This window comes from Spodoptera frugiperda, chromosome 16 (assembly GCF_023101765.2).
Source record: "Spodoptera frugiperda isolate SF20-4 chromosome 16, AGI-APGP_CSIRO_Sfru_2.0, whole genome shotgun sequence".
In the NCBI taxonomy this organism is placed as follows: Eukaryota; Metazoa; Arthropoda; class Insecta; order Lepidoptera; family Noctuidae; genus Spodoptera; species Spodoptera frugiperda.
The window spans coordinates 4,402,329-4,424,915 of record NC_064227.1 but is presented as its reverse complement, the minus strand read 5'-3'; the positions used below and the strand labels follow the sequence as shown (position 1 = coordinate 4,424,915).

The 22,587-nt window shown below is 35.6% G+C and overlaps 1 protein-coding gene across 18 annotated transcripts in view; it reads right to left on the bottom strand.

The window, feature by feature from the left end:
- The window catches only part of LOC118280717 (ankyrin-3), a 133,345-nt gene that overhangs the window by 48,302 nt on the left and 62,456 nt on the right, over nucleotides 1–22,587 (bottom strand). For all 18 annotated transcript variants that reach the window (XM_050699402.1, XM_035601040.2, XM_050699401.1 and 15 more), the window contains 3 exons: nucleotides 22,362–22,560; nucleotides 21,128–21,221; nucleotides 19,963–20,071 (listed from right to left, as the gene is read on the bottom strand). In XM_050699402.1, coding sequence (XP_050555359.1) covers nucleotides 19,963–20,071; nucleotides 21,128–21,221; nucleotides 22,362–22,560 — 402 coding nt within the window. The remainder of the gene's footprint in view (nucleotides 1–19,962; nucleotides 20,072–21,127; nucleotides 21,222–22,361; nucleotides 22,561–22,587) is intronic.

Sequence of the window (22,587 nt, the reverse complement as noted above, 5' to 3'; positions counted from 1 at the left end):
CCAGTTTAAATGCTACACAAGTCAAATTAGACCTTAATAAACGATCCAAATTGATCATTAACTAGATCAAGGCACTTCAAAACAGGATATTAAAAAAACGACCAACGGAAGCAATTTCCTATCATCAAAATATTTCTTTTGTAACATTAAATAACAGATTTCCGCAATAACTAGCACGTGTTTTTATGAATCAAAATTAGTCATATATGCGAAATCAAAATTCGCTACTAATGTGATAAATCAATGCCAAATTTGCATTAAGTCCACCTTTGCATAATGTACATAAACTGTAAAATAAATAAATAAAATAAAAATATCAAATGTAAAAGATCAATTCCATTTTTCTGGTGGAAAGTGGTCTTGTAAAGTTGGTAATATCAGCTGTTATAAAACACTAGCTACTTCCGCGCGGTTTCACCCACTCTGTTCGGTTTCCACTGTCTAAGCGTGATGTTTTTTATAACCTATAACCTTCAACGATAAATGCACTATCCAACACAAAAGAATTCTTCAAAACGGACCAATAGTTCCGGAAATTAGCGCGTTCAAACAAACAAACAAACTCTTCAGATTTATATATTAGTATAGAGTATAGATAGATTTCTTTAGTTATTAATATATTATATACAAATTCCTCTTACCGTACTTATTATTAAAAGTAAACTTTTTTAGTGTATAACTTGGAAATGGCGTTCATTCAACTTTAAAAAGGTTTTTATAAAAAAATATACCGGAAAGCAATATCCTTAGAGAAAAATATAGACCGACAACCATTAGAACAACTACATTATACTCAAAATAAAATAAACATACAACGAAAGCTTTAAATATCAGAATGCCACATCCGCAACATTCTTGATTTCAAGTACAACCTACTTTTAACAAACTGGTTCCAACGTGTGAGATAACTCATGTGTACCAATGAAGGTCAAATTGTCCATATTACATCACTCACGAGCTATGGTAGACCGTAGACACTGGCAAGCCAGGCTTGATACATGTTTTTGAGTTAGCCTTTCGAGGTCCATGACCATTTATGGTTGAAATTAGGATTTTTGGCATTAGTTTTATTGAATTATTTATTTAAAAACTTATACCACATTAGGGAAAGCAATATAATTTGAATTTAAAATTTAATTTCTGTCAGAAATGTAGTAAATATAGAGTAACGAATGGAGTTTCTTGTTCATTCTTCTCCATTCGAAGCTACACTTTGGAACGAGCACCTAGCTTTACTGACAGACAGACTATTATTTATTTCCTTATTTGTTGACGTTTCAAAAGTACCTATTTATGGTTTGATTGGAATAAATGATTTGACTTTAACTTTGGTCATTTAATTTTGTAAATCTCGTCCTAATTACCGGTAGATTCGGTTACTAGACATTGGATTTTCACATATTTTCAATCAATTTCATTCACAAATCTACCGAGAAATATTACTAGGCTATTGAAACTAGCCGTCAGTAGGAAGAAGTTTAAACTATACTATAAGGAAATATTAGTAAATTAAGGAAGGTAAATATAAATAACCTTTGTTATAACTGTGGATTGTGACACAGACTACCTAGCTGGTTACTGGGGCTCTGTTTCGAAGAGCAGGAATAGGAACTGGGTGGTTTTTAGTCAGTAAGTCTGACACCCCCTATTAGATCACCATAGGCGAGAGAATTCATTAAAAGGAATTATTTAAATGAGTTTAAGTAATTGTAGGAAACTTTTAATTATTGTGAAAACTATTGTTGTTGTAGTCTACATCATTGTGGTTCTTTGATATTATAACTTCAATAGAATAAAAACAGGTGCTATTTCCAAACAGGTGGCAAACTTAGTAAACAGAATATTTAACTTCATTAGAAAACCTTTACAAAGTATAAAACCATTACAATTTAAACATTTTAACAGTAAAACTCTGTTCTTAAACAGATACAAAGTTAAATAGATAAATAAACAATTTTCTGCTTGATAGAATGCAATTGCAAGGTCGATCTAGCCTTGACTAGTGTAAATCTGTATTAAATCTAGGTTATCTGCAAAATGTTTACATTTAGGAAAATGCTAACTGCACTAAAGACCTAAAGTGTTAACGAGGCTAATTAAAAACGCAGTAATTTGTAGGAAAACATAATAATAGAGGATAACACATTAGTTATTAGCAAATTGTTGTAATAATGCACCTAATTATGTTTTTATATAAATATTTATTCGTCAACAGACGGTATGATTCATAATGTTAGAGTGAACAAATAAGTGTAATTAATATTACTTCGCATCTGTTTCGTAGACGGTAAAGCGGAATATGTACGCCTACTTTTAGTCAGTCAAGTTATTATTTTTAATATTATAACTAACTAGCTGATCCGGCAAACTTTGTACTGTCTCAAACTATATTTTCTCACCTTTAAAACCTTTCCTGGACTTCCACAAATAATTCAAGACCAACATTTGCCAAATCTAGTTAGACTAACGACAGGCAATTGATTTTTATATGTGTATAAAGAAAACTACATATAGTACATGCGTTACTGTTTCCCATATAAGATTGTAGTTACATTTTGGAACTAGCAAATTCCTTCATTATACTCATACAAATATAATTTACAATAAGGTCTTTAAAAGTAGTTGTTTCGCTAGTAAATTTATTACTTTGACGATTATACATAGATTTCTGAAATCTTTGCTTTTAATAAAAATTTTTTAATTGTATGGAATGGAGACATGATTCTGCGCACAGCAGTTCCACTACTCAACAAGTAGGTACATTTTTAATCGGTTCAAACTAGTCTTTAGAATCAAACGTCAATTTGTTCAATCATTAAACAAAAAAACGCAAATCTGTCGCGAAAATAACCTTCAATTTCTCGTATACATAATACAGAAATATTCTGTAACAAGTTTAATAATAAACTTTGGCTTTTCGCCACAAACTCACCGGCTGTATGCATACAAAAGTGTTCAATTAAAACCTTATTATATTTACGAATAATAGTTAAAAGAAATCTTAATATGGACATACCAGTTTGCAGGAAATGGTGCACAATTGGCGTGACACTAAAATACTTTCAGTTTCTTCCAAGAACTCACTGTTTGCTGAGCTTCAAATAACAAAGGAACATACGGTTCACAATTACATCATCAAATAATTCGCGGAAATTAACAACATAGCACTAACACCATGAATTTGTTAACACTTCGATGTTCAAACACTGAATAAAATTCGCGCGTTTTTTGTTTTTTTTTTTCGGGACAGACGCGACTAGTGTCGTCCCTTCGATGAATCGAATTAACACGATTGGTTAATTGTGTAGTGTTGTGACTTGTGCGTCGTGATAAGCGCTGAGAGGTCGCCCAACGACTGTTCGCTCGCTGTATCATTCACGCCGGCTCACGTGCGTTTGCATGCAAAAACTCTCACAGTACACTATTCCTACGTGAATTGTTCGATCATGACTCTATGGCTGGATATTTCTGGATAAATCTATTCTCGATGCAGCACATTAATAATTTTCTAAGTCTATTGCCACAGGTTAATTCAGAAACGATTTAGAACTGAGTTTATAAGTGGCTACTAACGTCGAACCGGAAAATGATAATAGTTCACAAGTACCTACTATAGTTTTATTTATAAGTCACGTACTACACACTGTACCGGTCATATCTTCTGTTTATATTATAATGAGTAACCTTGGATTTAATAAATCAAAGTTTTTGAAACTAGTAATGTCTAAATAAAAAATAGGCAAACCAATTCGCGTCTGCAATTGAATTCCATTTCTATGGGACACAATAGAATTGTAGAATGATGAGAAAATTTTCAATTCTCACGGGAATATGAAAAGTGAAGATAGACTGGTACCTAGACTTATTCTTTTGCACTGTGGTTAAAAGAAAAAAAAAGTAGCAAGTACCAATGCATCGTTAGACCTACTATTATGACGTCACTTTTATTCATCGATACACGTGCTGCGAAGAGGTATTTTAGTAAAATGATCTAACGACATCTTGAGTTGAGGGAAACCTTTACGTAAGTCATTAGTCAGATATAGTTATTAATATTTAATGACTTAATAGTCAATATTAAGTGGCAGATATAAATTCGAAGAATTAATTAACGAGTGACAAATTGCAGTGATGCGATGTGACCAGTCTGTTTAAAATAAGCAACTGAAAATATCTAATTATAAAAAGCCATCATTAATAACTAAGCATTACGAAAAGCAGAAACGAAAAATTCTTTACTCGACCACAGAACGCAGCAGATACGAATCAAGAACGTTTAAATTTGGAACGCATTCATATAATCTACATTCTAAATTCAAAAACAAAAACGAGAAAGACCGTTACAGACGAAAAATATGACAAAAACAAAAAAAAAGGTTGAGTTTGAAAAAAGTCCTTCACCCTGTTGTAGGACGATCTAAAAATATGGCGGCGAGAGTAATTTTCATAAATAATCCGAATGCCGGTTTCCACCTCGTCGGGTGTTTTAGAATGTGAAAACAATGGCATTTAGCCAAGAGAGCTGGTGTGACGTGGATCGAATATACCCATCGGGGTACTTTGATAGTCAAACTAGCCTATTACTCTTTAAAAAAATAAATGTCGGATATTTCTGGTATAGCCGTGTCGTTTTAGAGTTATTGTGAGTGATGGATGACAAATGTTGTCAGGTTGTAAAAGTTTTAAATATATTTTACAAGTTTATTGTCTTCTAAAATAAATTTTGACTAGTGGCGCTGGTGTCGCTTTATGTCTTCAGACCTTTAAATTTAAGGAATACTTTCTGATCCAGAGCTATGGATTACCTAGCGGATTTACCGGGGCTCTGGCTCATAACGTAGGAGTAGGAACAGGGTGGTTTTAGTCAGTAAGAGTCTGACATTCCCTCTCGCCTCGTACAAACAAGTTGGGAGAAGACTTTTGATGATTTTCGCCCCTTAAAAAAGGATATGAGCACAAAACTTTATGACTGGAAATTATGAACACTAGATAAAAACGAATGTTATTTAATTGACTTTACCAAACCAAAATCTCATCAGTTTTCAAAATTCTTACTACATAAAACCAGTAAAAATAGTTGAAACAATTTCTCAATGAACAAACCTACTGACGCTATATTGAAATTGACGTGCGCCTGCGCCGGGAACCGTTAGAAATACACACAGGAATAACTGAATGAGTTACGATCCAATGACGCATGTGATGTAATTATCCAATTGTAGTTCTTTTGTTTTTTAGTTTCACCAATCGAACATTTGGACGGAGATTAGATCATAGACTAATAGAAGCTGATAGTGTTATTTATGGGTTATTTAGGGCATTTGAAATACTTCAAATGGTGTTTGAGCACTTTTTATTTACCCAAGACAGCACAGTTGGTTTTCCGAGACGGCAAACTTTGAAACATCAAATTTTTTTGGTAATTATGTTAATGTGTAAGTATTTTTGTACTAATAATGATAGTTGTGGTTAATTGTAGTGTGTAAGATAGGTACTATAAATATTGATAAGACTTATTGTAAAACAATAAGAAAATAGTCCAGTCAATTTAGGAATTCACCTCGGAATTCGAGATACCCAGCTGTAATTTTGTATATACTTGTATATTGACCCCCTAAAACTTGTCTCAAAACCTACATATGGTAGGGTGTAAGCAACTATTAAATTTTAAGGTCCAAAGGTCCTAAAAATCGTTCTTTTGCTTTTTTTTGGAAATATCTCATTTCCTATGGGTTTTTGGTATTTGCATTTAATACCAATATTGTAGAATACAAAATTCTCTACAACTTTTGTGTAAACTTTTTTTACTCGGTGAACCGTTTTCGAGATAGAGGGCGGAGAGCGCGCGGTCACTGCATCTCTTCAAAAAAATTTTTTTTCGTCTAACCTATCCGTGATGGTTGTCTATGGATAGGACATTAAAAAATACGTCATGGTTCCTAAAACCATTTTTCGTCAAAATCAATTGTTTGAAAGATAGACGCTTCCAAAGTGGAAAAATGAGGTATATAGAATGTGTCCTGCCCTCTAACTTTTAAAATAAGTGAGTAAGAAAACTAAAAAAAATATATGCTGTAGATTTTAATGGAAACTTTCAACGAAAATTGGTTTGAACGAGATATCATAATTAGTTTTTAAGAATTGATACATTTTAAAAAAAACACACTTAATTTTCCACTTTCTCAATTCTTTTAATCAATTCTTTATTACGATTGATTTTGACGAAAAACGGTTTTAGGAACCATGACGTATTTTTTAATGTCCTATCCATAGACAACCATCACGGATAGGTTAGACGAAAAAAAAAATTTTTTGAAGAGATGCAGTGACCGCGCGCTCTCCGCCCTCTATCTCGAAAACGGTTCACCGTATAAAAAAAAAGTTTACACAAAAGTTGTAGAGAATTTTGTATTCCACAATATTGCTATTGAATACAACTACCAAAAACCCACAGGAAATGAGATATTTCGAAAAAACCGCAAAAAAACGATTTTTGGGCCCTTTGACCCTGAATTTTAAGGGTTGCTTACACCCTACCATATGTAGGTTTTGAGACAAGTTTTAGGGGGTCAATATACAAGTATATACAAAATTACAGCTGGGTATCTCGCATTCCGAGATTCTTACCTAATTTTGCCTTATTTGACTGGACTAAAATGTATGACAAGGGCACGGACCAAGAGTCTGTGTAGAACTAGTTAATATAAATAGAATTAAAAAAACATAAAAAATATCTAAGTAAAGTTTTCTTATTAATTTACCAGTCTGAGGAAAGAAGGATAAACCTATTTTAATAAGGGTATTAACTGCCGCACTCAGATTCATTTAATGTTTACTTAAACTAGACCTTAGTAACGACTTTCTATCGAAAACCATTTCTAAGGACTGCGTTAAGTAACCATTAAATGACTCTGAGTATGGGGGTCATCATGACAACTTTATAAGAACATACACATACAGCAAGTTTATTTACATTCGCTAGAAGATTTTGAACAGAAAAACTGAATTAATACTGAATTGTTTGCTTCGCGTTTATACTTCTACTTATACTCATCATCACATCACTCGTATATATACAAACACATTCAACCTATTAGTTATCGTATCACAGAATGAGATTAACAAACAAGTCAGTCCAAAAATCAATCATGTGTTGGCCGGTATTGGGTCATGAGGTGTCAAGGTGGCGCTACGACGCTTGCCCAATCAAAATACTAGTTCGGGATCATATATGTACTTATAATACCACTATTAGTTAATATTAGACAGTGTGTAAGACTATTTTGGGTCTCTGTCGTGTGATAGAAAGAAAGATTTTGGTCCATCTTATTGATTGGGCATTTCATTGGCTCTATCTTTATAAATAACTGGCTTCTGGTTCTTCTGCCAGCGGCTTCAACCGCGTTCCTGTGGGTTAAAAAGTCAGCTCATACCATGTCTGAATACCATATTTCATCTAAATCCGATCAATAGTTTCAGCATTATTGACGGACAAACCTACCAACAAACAAACTTTCGCATTTATAATATTAAGTTTGATGCTATGAATTTTTAGATTAAGTACCATATGATGAGGCTAGAATATAATGTATTTACCACTATCCCGAATCTTGTGGAAAGGGATTGCAAATTTGACAGAGAACGGGCGGTAGCGCTGTTTTATAAACCTCACATGACAAATAGATCTCCAATCTGCTTGTCATGAGTGTAGATTATGGCAAACCCTACTTATGTAGAGGTAGACCCATAATCAGTTGTAAGACTATCATAAAATGTTGACATTGATGAGATTGAAGTCAAAATAGAATGAAAACATTTGAAAGAAAAAAGAAACAACAATGATTTTTAAACAAATGAATGGAAGAAACAATTGGCAATGCACACGAAACATTCTTTAAATCTCCCTCTAAAATGAAAGCTAAATTGATTAGCAATGTCTAGGATAGTCTGAATTCTGTTGGCACGAGTTTGAATCATAAAGTTGGGCATATGTTCGCAGTACAGCGGCAGACGGAAGCGAAACGTCTTAGATGTAGGCGGGATCCGGGTCTGATGTTATTGTGTACACTGGGATATATTGGGATAGCTGATTGATGTCCATTAGGTCTTTAATGGGGAATAGGAAGTCTAGGCTTGTTGGCACCAGGAACACTACAAGTAGAACTAAAACTGTAGCAAAAAAGACTTCAAGATTACTAAACTACGAAAAAAAATCTAACAGACAAAGTGAATGAGTGTTCAACTGTAATGCCTTTAAAATTTAAGATATTTTAGGTCGAACAGACCCATATTGTAGGGACCACAACATTCATAGAAACATCCGCAATAGAAAATGCAGTCTTTTATAAATAAATTACCCAAACGGATATTACATAAAGTTGAAAATCAAATGCACTTGACTTCACCAACTACACATACATAATACCAAGTATATATATATATACAAGTTGTGTTATAAATGGATCTCGTTCCCAGCGAGTGGCACAGTGACTTGTGACAACCATTGTGCATTGATTAGATAACGATTGTAGTCCAGATGCGCAGGGGCATACGTTGTGCGAGAATCAAACACAAATACTGCTACCATACTTTTGGATTTTGTCGGATACCTAATACTTTTTCAGCGATCGCGCAATAAGCTATTTGCTTGTCTTTTATACTATTCTATTTACCGTCCTTTGTTTTTACACGGTGTCGTAAGAGCTAAGGGACTTCACATTTGACAGACCGCGCATCAGCGCCCGCTAATAAACCTGAACCTTTTTACCCGACTGCCAAGGAAGGGTTATCTTTATCTGCAATCTTCCACCTGCCTGCTAAGCGTGGAGGTAGTGACAAACTCTTTGTTTTTTTGAGGGTGAAAAATCGTCCAGTGACTTTTTCCGCCCTGGAATGAGGCGTAAAAGAGTCAGACTCTTACTGACTAAACATCACTCCGTTCCTACTCCTGCTTTAAGCTAAAGCCAAAGCTTAAGGTAACCCGTTTCATTGTCCGCAGCTCGACATAACTCAGATGAGGCATACAGTCAAGCAGTGAAGAGTCACGCGAGCTGTAAATGACAGGTGATGACCCTATGACTAGCAACGGGTTTTATTATTAATCTGGGCCACCATACGCTCCAAATACTAAAATCAATAACCGATTCTCCATTATTCCGGATTATTACAAAACGAAAACTTTATGACACATTCCAGAACATTCATGACAATACTACGCGTTGAGTGCCATTAATATTATGCATTTGGCACGTTGCATTTAGTTTTAGTTTTGCAAAATACTTGCATTGCGAACTGGGTTAAGCCAGGTAAGTTTATTTAGTTTGTCAAACGAGCCTACTCCTACTTCCCACGTGGAAACTGGAAAGTGGTTCCTGCCACACCAATTATGGCTACTTGATATATTCAATAAATATCTTACGAGTTTATTGATCCGTTCGCCGAAGGAATATCAATTTCCCTTTAATAAGGTAACTGGTATACAGATTTAAAGAGCAACTAGCTCTTACTTGGAGCAATCCTGCGCAGACAAGCACCCATTTTTTTTATTCACACCTATTTAAGTATTACTTGATATTAAGATAAAACCTAAATCAAAAGGAGGGTAGAGGGCATGCGATGTTATGTCATTGCCAGATATATTTAACATACATACGGAGGTACATCTTTTGAGTATAAGAGTCATATTTCATTGGCACACCACGGTCGAAGGTGATGTCGGCGACCAAACCAATCCAAAATACCCCAGCGCTTTATCTGGTGTCTTTAAACCATTGATGAAGTACCATGACTGACCTTGAATGAATGATCATGTGACCATGGTATTCTAATGACATAAAATCCTAGACTCTTAAGGCCTTTTCTCATACTCGGTTGTCGACAACCGGATGGTAAATAGTCCGTCAGTTTTCACACATACCGTTTCACATTACATTTCAACGTAAATTTACCGCCGGTTATCCGGTAACTGGTGTGTGTAAAAAGGCCTTAAGAATCTTATCGAGATTGGTGACACAACGTTAGGTTATCGCAATATTAACATTCATCCGCTGTTGTCGAATAAATTGAAACAATACCGTTCTATTTTGCCGCTATCAGTTTTATTTGAAGTGCGTACGAAAACGTAACCACGATATTTGTTTATTCCTGCTAATTTAATCACCCAGTCTGGTTGTATTTTTGTAATTCTGCTTTATAAACTCATTTATAAAATTAGCATTCCATGTTATTTTACGTATAGGTCTTTCTTTATTCCATTTTGACGTTTTTGACATTCATCCCGTTGATTTGTAGCTTTAGTACACTTCAGTAGATGGCGTTGTGTTCGATAATGGAAGACATAGATAAATGAAAGTGTCTCAGAGTATTTTTTTTTTCAGAAATAAAAAGTCAGAAATTAAATGAAGCTGGGCATAATCGAAGACCATTATGAATAGCTTTAGGCACAATCACACAAGGCTAGTTTTTGTAAATTTTCATTCCTATAGGATTCGATCACCAATACCCAAAAGGTCAAGGAGAGTATTTAGCACCGTATTGAAATAAAAATAACAGTTATTGTTCTGTTAATAGTTTCATTGCATTAAATTTTTATTATTGAATTTCTGTCCATGACATTTGACATGTGCTTCCTATTCAAATGTAACCTGTTTCAAGGATTTCAACCTAGGTAGTTAGATTTGTGATGAATTTCAAGTTTTTGGGTCTAAATATATAAATTAGCACAACGCATGTCTGCCTGTACCTGACGACATCATAATCATCACTATTAATAAAGGCCCACGTCAGGAAATTCATTACTAGTAGGATTTATTTTATAACAAGACATTTCAAGTAAATTGCTTGGTTTTTTTAAATTAAAAGCTTATTTCAGTCACTTTGAAAAGATAAAGTAACAATGTTACGGATAATTATTCTGAAAAATTTAGAAAGCCAAAAGAACAACGTAGAAATGATTTGTAGATGGCGCTTCTATCGCTTTTGGTCACCTCATAAGACAAATACATTTACGCAAATTCCGAACACAATTTTGATTAATGAATGGAGCCTATATTTCTGGCAATGACATAAGACAGCACCTACGCGAATTTATCAATAACTAGCCCAGTTACTACTCGTCTAGGCCCAACCTAGGTAACCTACACAGTTAAGCATTCATACTCGTACTCAATTACCATCCGATAACCGATCAATTTGAATACTAAAATTATATTCTGTGGGTTGCTTGACATAGAGGTGAGATTAAGATTTATCTACGTTATTCCTAGATAGTTTACATATACATTTGACTGCACGGTTGGCGCGGTGGCTGGGCAACTGGCTGCCGTGCAATGGGTAGCGGGTTCGATTCCCGCACGGAGCAACTCTTTGTGTGATCCACAAATTTGTTTCGGGTCTGGGTGTCATGTGCATGTGAACTTGTATGTTTGTAAACGCACCCACGACACAGGAGAAAATCCTAGTGTGGGGCAACGTTTTTTATAAAAAAAAAAAAAACATTACACCGAATTATTAATACTGTCGAATTGTTGCGATTTTTAATAACACTTGAGTAAAGATAGTGGCAGGTCAAAACTGAAGACTTTGTTTGTTTAAACGCGCAAATCTCTGTAACTACTGATTCGATTTGAAAAAATATTTTTATGTTAGATAGTCAATTTATCGTGGAAGGTTATTGTAGAGTGATGTTTTATGTAGCCTATTGGCTTCCTATTGGATTATATAACCAATGAGGGCTGAGCAGAGCTGGTAAACCGGGAGTAACTAGTAAGTACATTATTTTATTCTTGACAAAATCATGGTCACTGTACATTGACAAACGAGTTGGTCCATACGGTCCGATGCATCACCCGCAATAAAAGATTGAACACGTATGAATTATGTATGGCCTGGGCCGTAGGCACATTATTGTTAGCAAATATTACTTGATTTGCTTACAATAGATCCACCAATAAGTAGGTAATAGTAACTGTTGTATTATTGCTATTGTTGCGGTTTCTATATGGGATGTGTGTTTGTCACGCCTATCGTATCACTTAGTGGGGTTAGCAGAAGAGCGATTAATGTCACGATTTTTACACTATTCAACCGTTTGAACCGATTTTGATGCAGTTTTCAGCATTAATTATAATTCCGATTTTATAAACGTTGCCCCAACTAGGAGTTTCTACTGTGTAATGTGTGCGTTTACAAACATACAAGTTCAGATGCACATGACACCCAACCCGAAACAACAATTTGTTTCACACAAAGATTGCTATGCGGGAATCGGACCGGCTACACGTTACGGGTAGCTAACAAGTCATTGACTAACCGTGTGTCCAACTTATCTTCAGTCTACATAGAATATTGAATACAGCTGGTTATCAACCATAAGCTTACAATGCTAAACATAGGTCAATAAGATAAATATAGGCCTCCTAAACATGTTTTCTAGGTGAAACAGTTGGATGCAAGCAACTATCCAAAGGCATTTTTTTTCTTTTTTAAATATTTTTCTTTCCTTTAATTTGTTTACGACGAATAATTTATAGCAATATGGAATGGTCTGTTTTGATTTAATTTGGTTTAACATTTTTACCCTAAACACAGGAAAAGTTTGTTGAGGAAAATGTTTAACATACCGTTTGTTTATGGTTTCAGGAAGTTATAGTAGAGTACATATACATATAGTAGCTATAGTAGAGCCCGAAATAACAAAAATTCCGCTTATTTTCCCCTTAGCAATGACTTATTTTGCCAAACATGGATCACAATTCGTAATTTTCTGTGGTATTTCAAACACAAAATCCAAATCTGATAATGGCTTTTTCTGAGTGAAAAGTCCATTATTAGCCTAGAGTCAGGAAATTCGGCGATATTTCTTTCCTGTGCTTCGGAAACCACGTGAAGCCGTTCGTGTAGGTTTACCGTCTTTACTTTACCGGTTTAGAGTGTGCGCTTATGTCTGCGCACACACTCTACTACAATATCTCCTGCGTAGTGGGCCAGTCTAGTTTGACGGACTGGTCACCGTGTTCGAAATCGATCAGGAGATTTATTTTATACTAGCGACCCGCCCCAGCTTCGCATGGGTGCAATGGTGATATATTATGCATGTATTATACATATAAATCTTCCTCTTGAATCAATCTATTCAAATCTGTTTCGTAGTTTTAAAGATTTAAGCATACAAAGGGACATGGGGACTGAGAAAGCGACTGTGTTTTATTCTATATAGTGATTTATTAGTTAGATGCACAAAATATAAAGACCAATCTCAACAGCCACACAACCCACTGCTGGAGCCTCCTCTACATAAGCAGCTTGGCCATAATCTCCGCACTTAGTACTTACGTCTAAGGTAAGACAGAGACAGAGATAGTAAGTTTAAATAATAACAATATAGCAGCGGTCTGACGTCATTATATGTAAAGTATAAACAAGATATTGGTCTTTGGATTAGTCATAACATCTCACAGCTTCTTACTCATACCTAGGTACAGTAGAAAGATTATGTCTATAGGTTGATCTACAGAACATGTCTACCTGTTTTGACGGCTGAAGTTACTTTTATAGGTTAAAATAATAGCTATTGTCCGCTAGCTGTGTGGGAAATAAATAATCTCGCTTTTTAAAACTTGGAAGGGGGTAAGTAGAGGTTTGAAATAGTTCTAAGACTTGTATTGGGGGTTATTCTACTAATATTTTAACGAGAAAGTGTATGATTGTTTGTTTGTTACATCGTCACGTCAAAACGGCTGAAGAGATCGAGATGAATATTAACAATAGGGGTATATTATGGTCTGGAGTAACACAAAGGCCACACTTTTCATCTCACGGGAATGTGAGTGAAGCCGCTAGCAGAGGCTAGTGTTATTATAATTTCATAACCAATAGAAATTGAACTTATGCACATTGCAAACAGAGTTCATAATTAATAGTTACTCATTTAGAAAATGATCTTCGATTTCCATAGCGTACTCAACACAGCTACTCGTATTGATATTATTGCCAGTCTGAGCACACGTTTAGTGCAATGACTAAGTGCACCTTGCAAACGTGACTTATCATTTAACGATAGAACTTCCTATTAAATGGGTGAAGGGCAACACAGTCGTGAGTTCATTAATTAATTACTACTATTTGTATATTGATAAAGGTATGTTGTTTCAAAAAATGCAACGATAAAAGGCGTGACGTTAACGCCTATTACCATATACTGGGCACAATTCCAAACTAGGGAAAAGTTGTTTGAACTTTACGGCATGAAACCATTTAATAGTAGTGAGGCTTTCCACAGTCATGTCTCCAGGTACTCAAAAATATTTAAATCGGTTTGTAAGCATGCTAAAGCACTTCATATTAGCAGTAAAATTAAGACCGCGGAAAACAAAATAAAAACTACCTGGAATATAATTAATAACGAGACAGGTAGAAATAAACCACGTAATGTTGAATTTAATTTAAATACTGAAAACGGACGCATCAGTACAAATTTAAAAGTTGCTCAGGAATTCGAAAGTTTCTTTAAGAATATTCCGCTAAAAACTACGGAAGCATTGAAATCGTCTCCATCTCTTTCTATCGAGCTTCTTAAAAGTAATGTTAAAGAATGCACTTCTGATTTCCGATTTCAATACACGAACCCACAAGCAGTCATCAAAGCATTTAAAGATATTAAAGTTAAGTCGACCGAAGATCTCTGGGGAATGTCGGTTAGGATATGTAGGTCTTTTATAGAGACTATAGCGCCTCATCTAGCTTTAATTTTTAACAAAAGTGTAGATCAAGGAGTTTTTCCAAATTTAATGAAACATAGTAAAGTAGTTCCATTATTTAAATCCGGTGATAGTGCAGAACCCAATAACTATAGGCCGGTCTCTATTTTACCAGTACTCAGTAAAGTATTTGAAAAACTGATACTTACTCAGATGCTGCGTCACTTTAACATGAATTCTATCTTTCATGATCAACAATACGGGTTTACCAAAGGACGCTCTACTACTGACGCGGGGGTAGCTCTGATTAAACGGATTTTCGCCTCGTGGGAAGAAGCTCAGGACGCTATCGGAATATTTTGTGACCTTTCGAAGGCATTTGACTGTGTTGAGCATGGGACTTTGTTGCTGAAGCTAGAACACTACGGCATTCGAGGGGTATCGCTAAATCTATTAAAGTCATACCTTCAGGATAGGCAACTTAAAGTTCAAATAAACAAAGTAAACTCACATGGGGCTAGCGTATCTATGGGTGTACCTCAGGGATCAATACTAGGTCCATTCCTATTTTTGGCATATATAAATGACTTGCCCCATTTATTCAAAAATGAACCTCAAATGGTATTATTTGCTGATGACACATCACTAGTTTTTAAAATAAACAGACGAACAAATAATTATGACGACGTAAATGATGCTCTAATGAAGGTTCAGAATTGGTTTACAGTCAATAACTTAGTCTTAAACGATAAAAAGACAAAATGTATTAGATTTGTTTTGCCAAATGTTAAAAGTAATAAATGTGACATATTATTGAATCGTGAAAAATTAGAATTTGTAAAAGAGACTACTTTCCTGGGAATCACCGTAGACGATAAATTGCAATGGGGTCCTCACATTACATCTCTAGCGGGACGATTAAGCTCTGCAGCTTATGCTGTCTGGAAAATCCGACAGTTAACCGACATAGACACGGCAAGACTAGTGTACTTCAGTTACTTCCATAGCATCATGTCGTACGGCATTTTACTGTGGGGACAGGCTGCTGACATTGAGTCTATTTTTATTTTACAAAAGCGCGCCGTCAGAGCTATCTACAATCTTGGTCGTCGCGAATCTCTCAGGGAAAAGTTTAGGGAGATCAATATTATGACCGTTCCATGTCAATTTATCTATGAAAACATTATGTATGTTAGGAAAAATCTAAACTTGTTTGACAAAGTGTCTGACAGACACAATTATGAAACTAGACATAAGGATAGATTGAGCCAGCCATTCTTTAGATTGTCAAAAATAAGTAAGTCGTTCATGGGATTCGGTGTTAAATGTTATAACAAAATTCCAGAGGAAATAAAACACCTAAATGAAAGACAATTTAAATTATGTATTAAAAAAACGATGTGTAGATTAGCATACTACAAATTGAATGATTATATAGAGGATAAAAATGCTTGGAGGCAGGCTGGTCCAGCTCCACAGGGTAACGAAAAAATAAAGTAATTCCAATAATGTAATAATAAAACCATGTTATTTCAATTTGTTCTGTTAAATTAGATACAATCATTGTAAATGTGAGAGCCCTGTAATTAGCTAAAACTGTATTAGACTAGTAGAATGCACTTGTGTCAGCTTGGAGTTGTCATGCTCACTCAAAGGTCTCATTGGCGGTGGCACGGGCATTGGATCGCTCGATTCCCTGCAACATGGTTGAGTTGGGCGGTGCTGGTGTACGTGTCATGTTCGTGAACGGGCGCTGTCAACTGGGACTGGTCAGCTCCAGGCTGCATTAAGATTGTTGTCCTCAGGGTTATTTTCTTTTCTATCACTTTGACTAGATATTAGTTTTACATTGTTCTCACATAGTTGAAGCAATCGAAACAATGTAACCATGAATTGTATTGTGAATCTGATTGGAAAAGAGTAACCTATGGAGTTTCTTGCTCGTTCTTCTCCATAGGAATCTACACTTTGGAACGAGCAAATAGCTTCACTAGAGGACTGACCGACAGACTGCTAGTAATTTCAATAGTATATTGAAAATATTGTGAAATACCACACAAATAGCTAGGTAATAATAAAATGTTTTCACACAATGTAGTAAAATGCACGTTACTATTGTATTATTTTAACATGTTTTCTGTGAATGGTTCTATAGATATAAAATATTTATATGGTTGGTTCATTATAACATGTCTAGGTATAAAATAGCGTAAAATAAGGTAGATAAGTACTTTGTTTACTACAAATATGACCTCATAGTAAGCTTATGCTTACAGTAATCTTGCGTCTTGTTTTTATTTATTTGTTGTGTTGTAATTGCAAACAGTAGACTTTTTACGAAATAAGCCAATAAACGAGCAGACGGATCACCAGACTTTTTTTATGGTAAACCAGTAAAGGAGCAGACGAATCACCTGATGGAAAGCAATAGCCGCCGCCCGAATGGACACCCGAAGCACCGGAGGTGTTACAAGTGCATTGCCGGCCATTTGGGGGTTAGGAATTTAAGGATGTTAAGGATTGTTGGAGAAATCGGGGATTGGGAAGATAAGGAAGGGGGTTATTGGGCCTCCGGTAACCTCACTCACACAACAAAACACAACGCAAGCGTTGTTTCACGTGAGGCCGTAGTATCACTCCGGTCTGCCACACTTAATGCCATGGGTAATATGGGCATTCCCTAACAGTCAACATAGGGGATAATACAATATTACGAAGGGAGGATTTATGAATGGATTTATGAATTAAATTGATATAAGTGTTTACAAGTTTTGAAAGCGTACGATCTTCATATGACTTTATTTACACAAAAAATTAAATGCAGACATCTGCAATATCGATAATATTCATAACATTTCATGTATTTTTATCCTGTTTGTCATACAGCTGTTAGTATGTGTTTCAATTTGCGAAAATCAAAGCATGCAACATCAAAGGATTTGTGTATGCAAAAACATTTTGCATTAATTGAATGAGATCAAAAAGAACCTCATCGAATCGGTAGAGAGGGGACAAAACTGTACTCTTTGTACTCTTAATACGAGTTTCCTTTACATTGAACGAAAACGAAACAAGAGCTCGTTCGACGCTCTGATTGGCTGCCGCGAATTAACCAACCAATCAGAGTGCCGTACGCTTACGTTTCGATCTCGTTAAACGTAAAACAAACTCGCACTAAGGCCTCTGTCTGTTGATTGCGAGTTATTGAGTTTGATACTATAATGTAGTAAAGTTTATTCGTTTTCGTTTGTCTGTTTATTGAAAATGTAACTCTATGTAGGTAAACGTAGGTACACATTTGTCTGCTCATTTAAAAAGGATACGATGTACCTAACATTACAATAATATAATGTACGAAAAGACAATAAGTACTTAAATACACTTCTGACAACCCTTTCTAAGAACAGCAGGTGTGATATATCACACAACGATTATTACGTATAATAAGTATTAAAAATATCACGATGACAGAATTCTGCTTACCTAACTGAATGACCCGCAAACGTATGTATTAATGACGTAATTCTCAGAAACAGGTTACAGTGTCAAGTTTGAAGTATTAGCCATTATTTGTAAACTTATATTTTTGTTTGTCATCAATAAGTATGATGAATTGAAATAGATGTCGCCACGTGCGTTTTTAGAACGATAACTAACGATAACTTTAAGTTGAATTTATAATACCTTTTTAGAGGGCCAAATCATCTAATTACTTCACCCGCCTTGGGTGAGACGAGAGGGAATTTCAGACTCTTACTGACTAAAAACCACCCCGTTCCTACTCCTGCTTTGAATCGGAGCCCCGGTAACCTCGTACGTTGACAGCATCTGGCATCAGCCCTTCGGTTAGATCGGGCCTCATCTATGCTGGTTGCTGCTTGCGACATTTGATAATCTTTCATACTAAAACTACTGAACAGATCTAGGTAAAAGCCACAGCATAGATTATAGTGTGTAATGGGTACCACATATCACATAGGCTAGCTTTTTACTTCGGTAGCGCGGGCGCAGTCACTCGTAGAAGCTAGTGTAAGACAATGTTTACTTAGAAGTCCGAAAAATAAACCAGTTTGACTTACAAACACTAGGATTTCTTGTGTCTACAATACCGAATTGAGGTAAGCACAGGTACATTTTACTAAACAACCAAAAAATCAATATTAGTTTGTTCTGCAGTAAATATGAACATTAAACATTAATGTACCAAATATTAATCTTCACCGTCAATACAGTAAAACTTAATACAAATATTTACGAAGTCTGTCGGTTGCACCTAATTGGCAACGATCCAAGTCCGTTATAAACGCGAATTTTCACGGATAATCGTTATGTTCAGCTGCGTATGCGCATTGCATGGCAGCACGTTTTTAGATCAAAAGGTACAGATGTAATATTTCGATGTGGTTAATTAGAAAGTGTACATTTAATTACAATTTAGTTTAAGGAGTTTAATTTGTATATTACTTAATTCAATTTTAGTATTTTTTCGAGAATGTGTTCCAAAATTTTTTTAATGAATTTCTTGAATATATTAGTTGCACCGATGTCTACTTCTAAAATATGTAGATAAGAAATCATACATACAGACTTGTTCTAACGTCCTATAAAGTGTGTTAAGAATTATTAACACATTGAACACTGTGGTTGTCACCGGTGACCGACGTTAGCGGAGGATTTGCCTTCAACATTTTTCTATTGGCAGTCAAAGACTTAAAGAAAAATGTTCACAAACGTGACCATTTCACAATGTACTGTATCTGTAATGAACCGAACCATAATTCTGCCTCTTAATCCCAGTATAAACAGTAATAATCAGTTTACATTCAGTACACACATTAAATACACGATGAAGTAATGATTATTTTATAGAGCGCTGTAAAGAAACATCCTAAATGGAAGATTAGGTTTAGTTGGCGACTCCAAAATAAATGGAATTGCCATCAGGTTGCAATTAAGTCACCTGCTTAGTATATTAACTATGCACGTTTGCCGGAGTGTAGATCTTCGTTAGATAAAAATGTGTTTTCTGTACCCTTAGTACGAGTTTAAAAAATTATAAACAAAAAAACTAGATGAGGTCGGCATTTCTTAACGGACCACTCTGAGAAGAAATTGTCGTTTCCATTACTTTAAACGTAAAGCCAACTCGCACTAAGGGTACTGTTGTGTTTCATATACTGGTAGACGATGGGTCGAACTAGTTGTCTGCGACGTACAAACAACATTATACAAACGTGTCTGTTGTCAATAGATAAGAAAAACTTACCGGTATCTCCAACAGCTTGGCTGAGCGTGTTTTCAGTGACGGGCCGCAAAGCTTCTACGGCGCTAATGTAGCCCAAACGGTCGGCTATAGCGCAAGCCGTTTGTCCATTCTGTAGAGAATAATACAATTTATGTTAAAATCATCAGAAAAAATTAAATAATTAGGTAAATCAACGTTATTCGGCAGAAAAATTAAATAACGTAGGTTTTCGACTAGTTTCGAACTTCAACCGGGGTCCGTAATCACGAAACTAGTCGAGTAACCACATCAAATGGTTACGTGATTAACCCGTACCTATAACTATAGGTAATAATTACTTAAACATGTCTCACAATAGTCATACTATAGTGAAACTAGCAAAATTACGAAGAGAGAGAAAAAATCATAATTATTTTTGCCACCCTATCAATGATAGAGAATAGCATTTTTTTTTAACTTTTTAATATTTATCCCCTTTTTTTCGTACAGGTATACACATGAAAAACATCAATGAAGTTGAATTGAAACGCTACATTTTATGATCAATTAGACAGAATTACATATGAGAAGCACGAATATACAAACAATTAATGTGAACTCGTAATAATAGACTACATCCAATGAGTATAAATCATGTAAATTGATTTGCAATCAGTGTTTTTCCCGATACTACACATGAGCTGACGTACTTTTATTTATTACTGCTCATTTATTCATGTGTAAAACACTCAATTAATACTAATTGTATGAAAAAGTAATTGATGTACATAATTACTTTAATAAACAATTATGTTTGTTATCATGTTATTACTTAATTTTACAATAATTTCAACTTTTCTTGTTTAGACATCATTCTTACATACATTATTTAGTACAAACACTCTTATTTATGAACTTTTACTCTCAAATTTTTTTTATGTTTAATGGGCCGACGTTTGGCTGCAATCTCGCCTGATGGTAAGTGATGATGCTTTGCGGCCTACGATGGAACACGTCTGCCCATAAGCAACCTATTCACTCGGGCTTTGAAGACACCCAGGTTGTACCCATCAGGGAACACAGACTTTTTTGCGTTGATAAGTCTGCGTTTGGCCACCAACCCGCTTACTGCCAAGACGGCGAAGATGTGGCCAAAGATGGAGCACACAGACTTTGAAAGTGTTTAATAAATGATAAAGTGACTTACAGCGGATAGAGCGTTGGGGTCAGCATTCTGTTTGAGCAGCAGCTGTATGATGAGCGTGTGGCCTTGCTGGGCCGCCTGGTGCAGCGGGGTGAACCTGTACATACGTCGTGTTAGATATTTTATAATATACTTACTGCCTAGTTGGTCGAGAGGTCGCAAGTGCGACTGCCAGACAAGGTGTCTCGGGAAAGTACTGCTGGAGATTTTTCGTATTTTCGAAAATTTCTCAGTAGTAACACGGAGCCTGGAATTGTGTCCAGTTTATGGCATTATGCTCATGTATTACATGGGACTTATAACACAAATGGTGAAAATTGGGTGTCCATTGTATAGCGGCATTACGTGCCTTAATGTGCACCTCTGCCTACCCCTTTGGAGACAAAAAGGCGTGACGTTGTATGTGTGTGATATTTTATAAATAACCTATATTCTAGTTAAATAAAACCTAGGAGTTGATGTTATGGGAACTAATATTGTATAGTTTCAGCACTCTTACTGCAGTCCATTGTCCTAAGTACACGTACAGTTCTCACAGCTAATGTTCCGTATTACAGTTATTGTTACACGTTTTACAACAATATATTATCAGTTTAAAGATAATAAAATAAAAACTTAAATCACTATCACTACATAGTATAAAACAAAGTCGCTTTCTCTGTCCCTATGTCCCTTTGTATGCTTAAATCTTTAAAACTACGCAACGAATTTTGATACGGTTTTTTTAATGGATAGAGTGATTCAAGAGGAAGGTTTTCATGTATAATATATGCATATTATATCACAATTGCACCCTTGCGAAGCTGCGGCGGGTCGCTAGTAAGTAATAAATAAATATGTACTACTGTTTTGAGCTGTTTGAGGTCGAAACACTTACACTATGGAGTCCCAGTGCACAATCTGTTTTTAAAGAGATTGTTCGTAAGCTTATCGACTTTACACGTAACCAGAAGGCTGGCTATTTCTTCAGTCAGAAGATATGCATTGCAATTAACCGTGGCAATGTGGTTGTGTGTCTTCTAGATACGTTCCCCAGTGACAATGATGCGGACGAGTACTTTGACGCCTATTGGAGACAATTTTTATGTTTTTAGTTTTTTTCTTTGTTACTACTACTACTACTACTACTACTTTACTATAGATACTATTATAGACACAAAAAAAACATACCAATCTTACATAACAACCTTTACGATTCATCTTTATTAAACACAAACATGACATAAACTCTACATACCCATGAGCAGCCCTAGCAGTGACATCAGCATTAGCAGCGAGCAGGGTTTTGGCAGCAGCATGATGTCCGTGGTGGGCTGCAGCGTGTAGCGGTGTGTACCCGTCCCTGGTGCGGGCGTTGACCTGGCCGCCCGCAGCCATCAGCGCCTTCAGCACGCCCGTACGACCTTCCGAGGCTGCCAGGTGGACTGGTGTAAGACCTGTGGAGAAAATTTAAGTGAGCATTT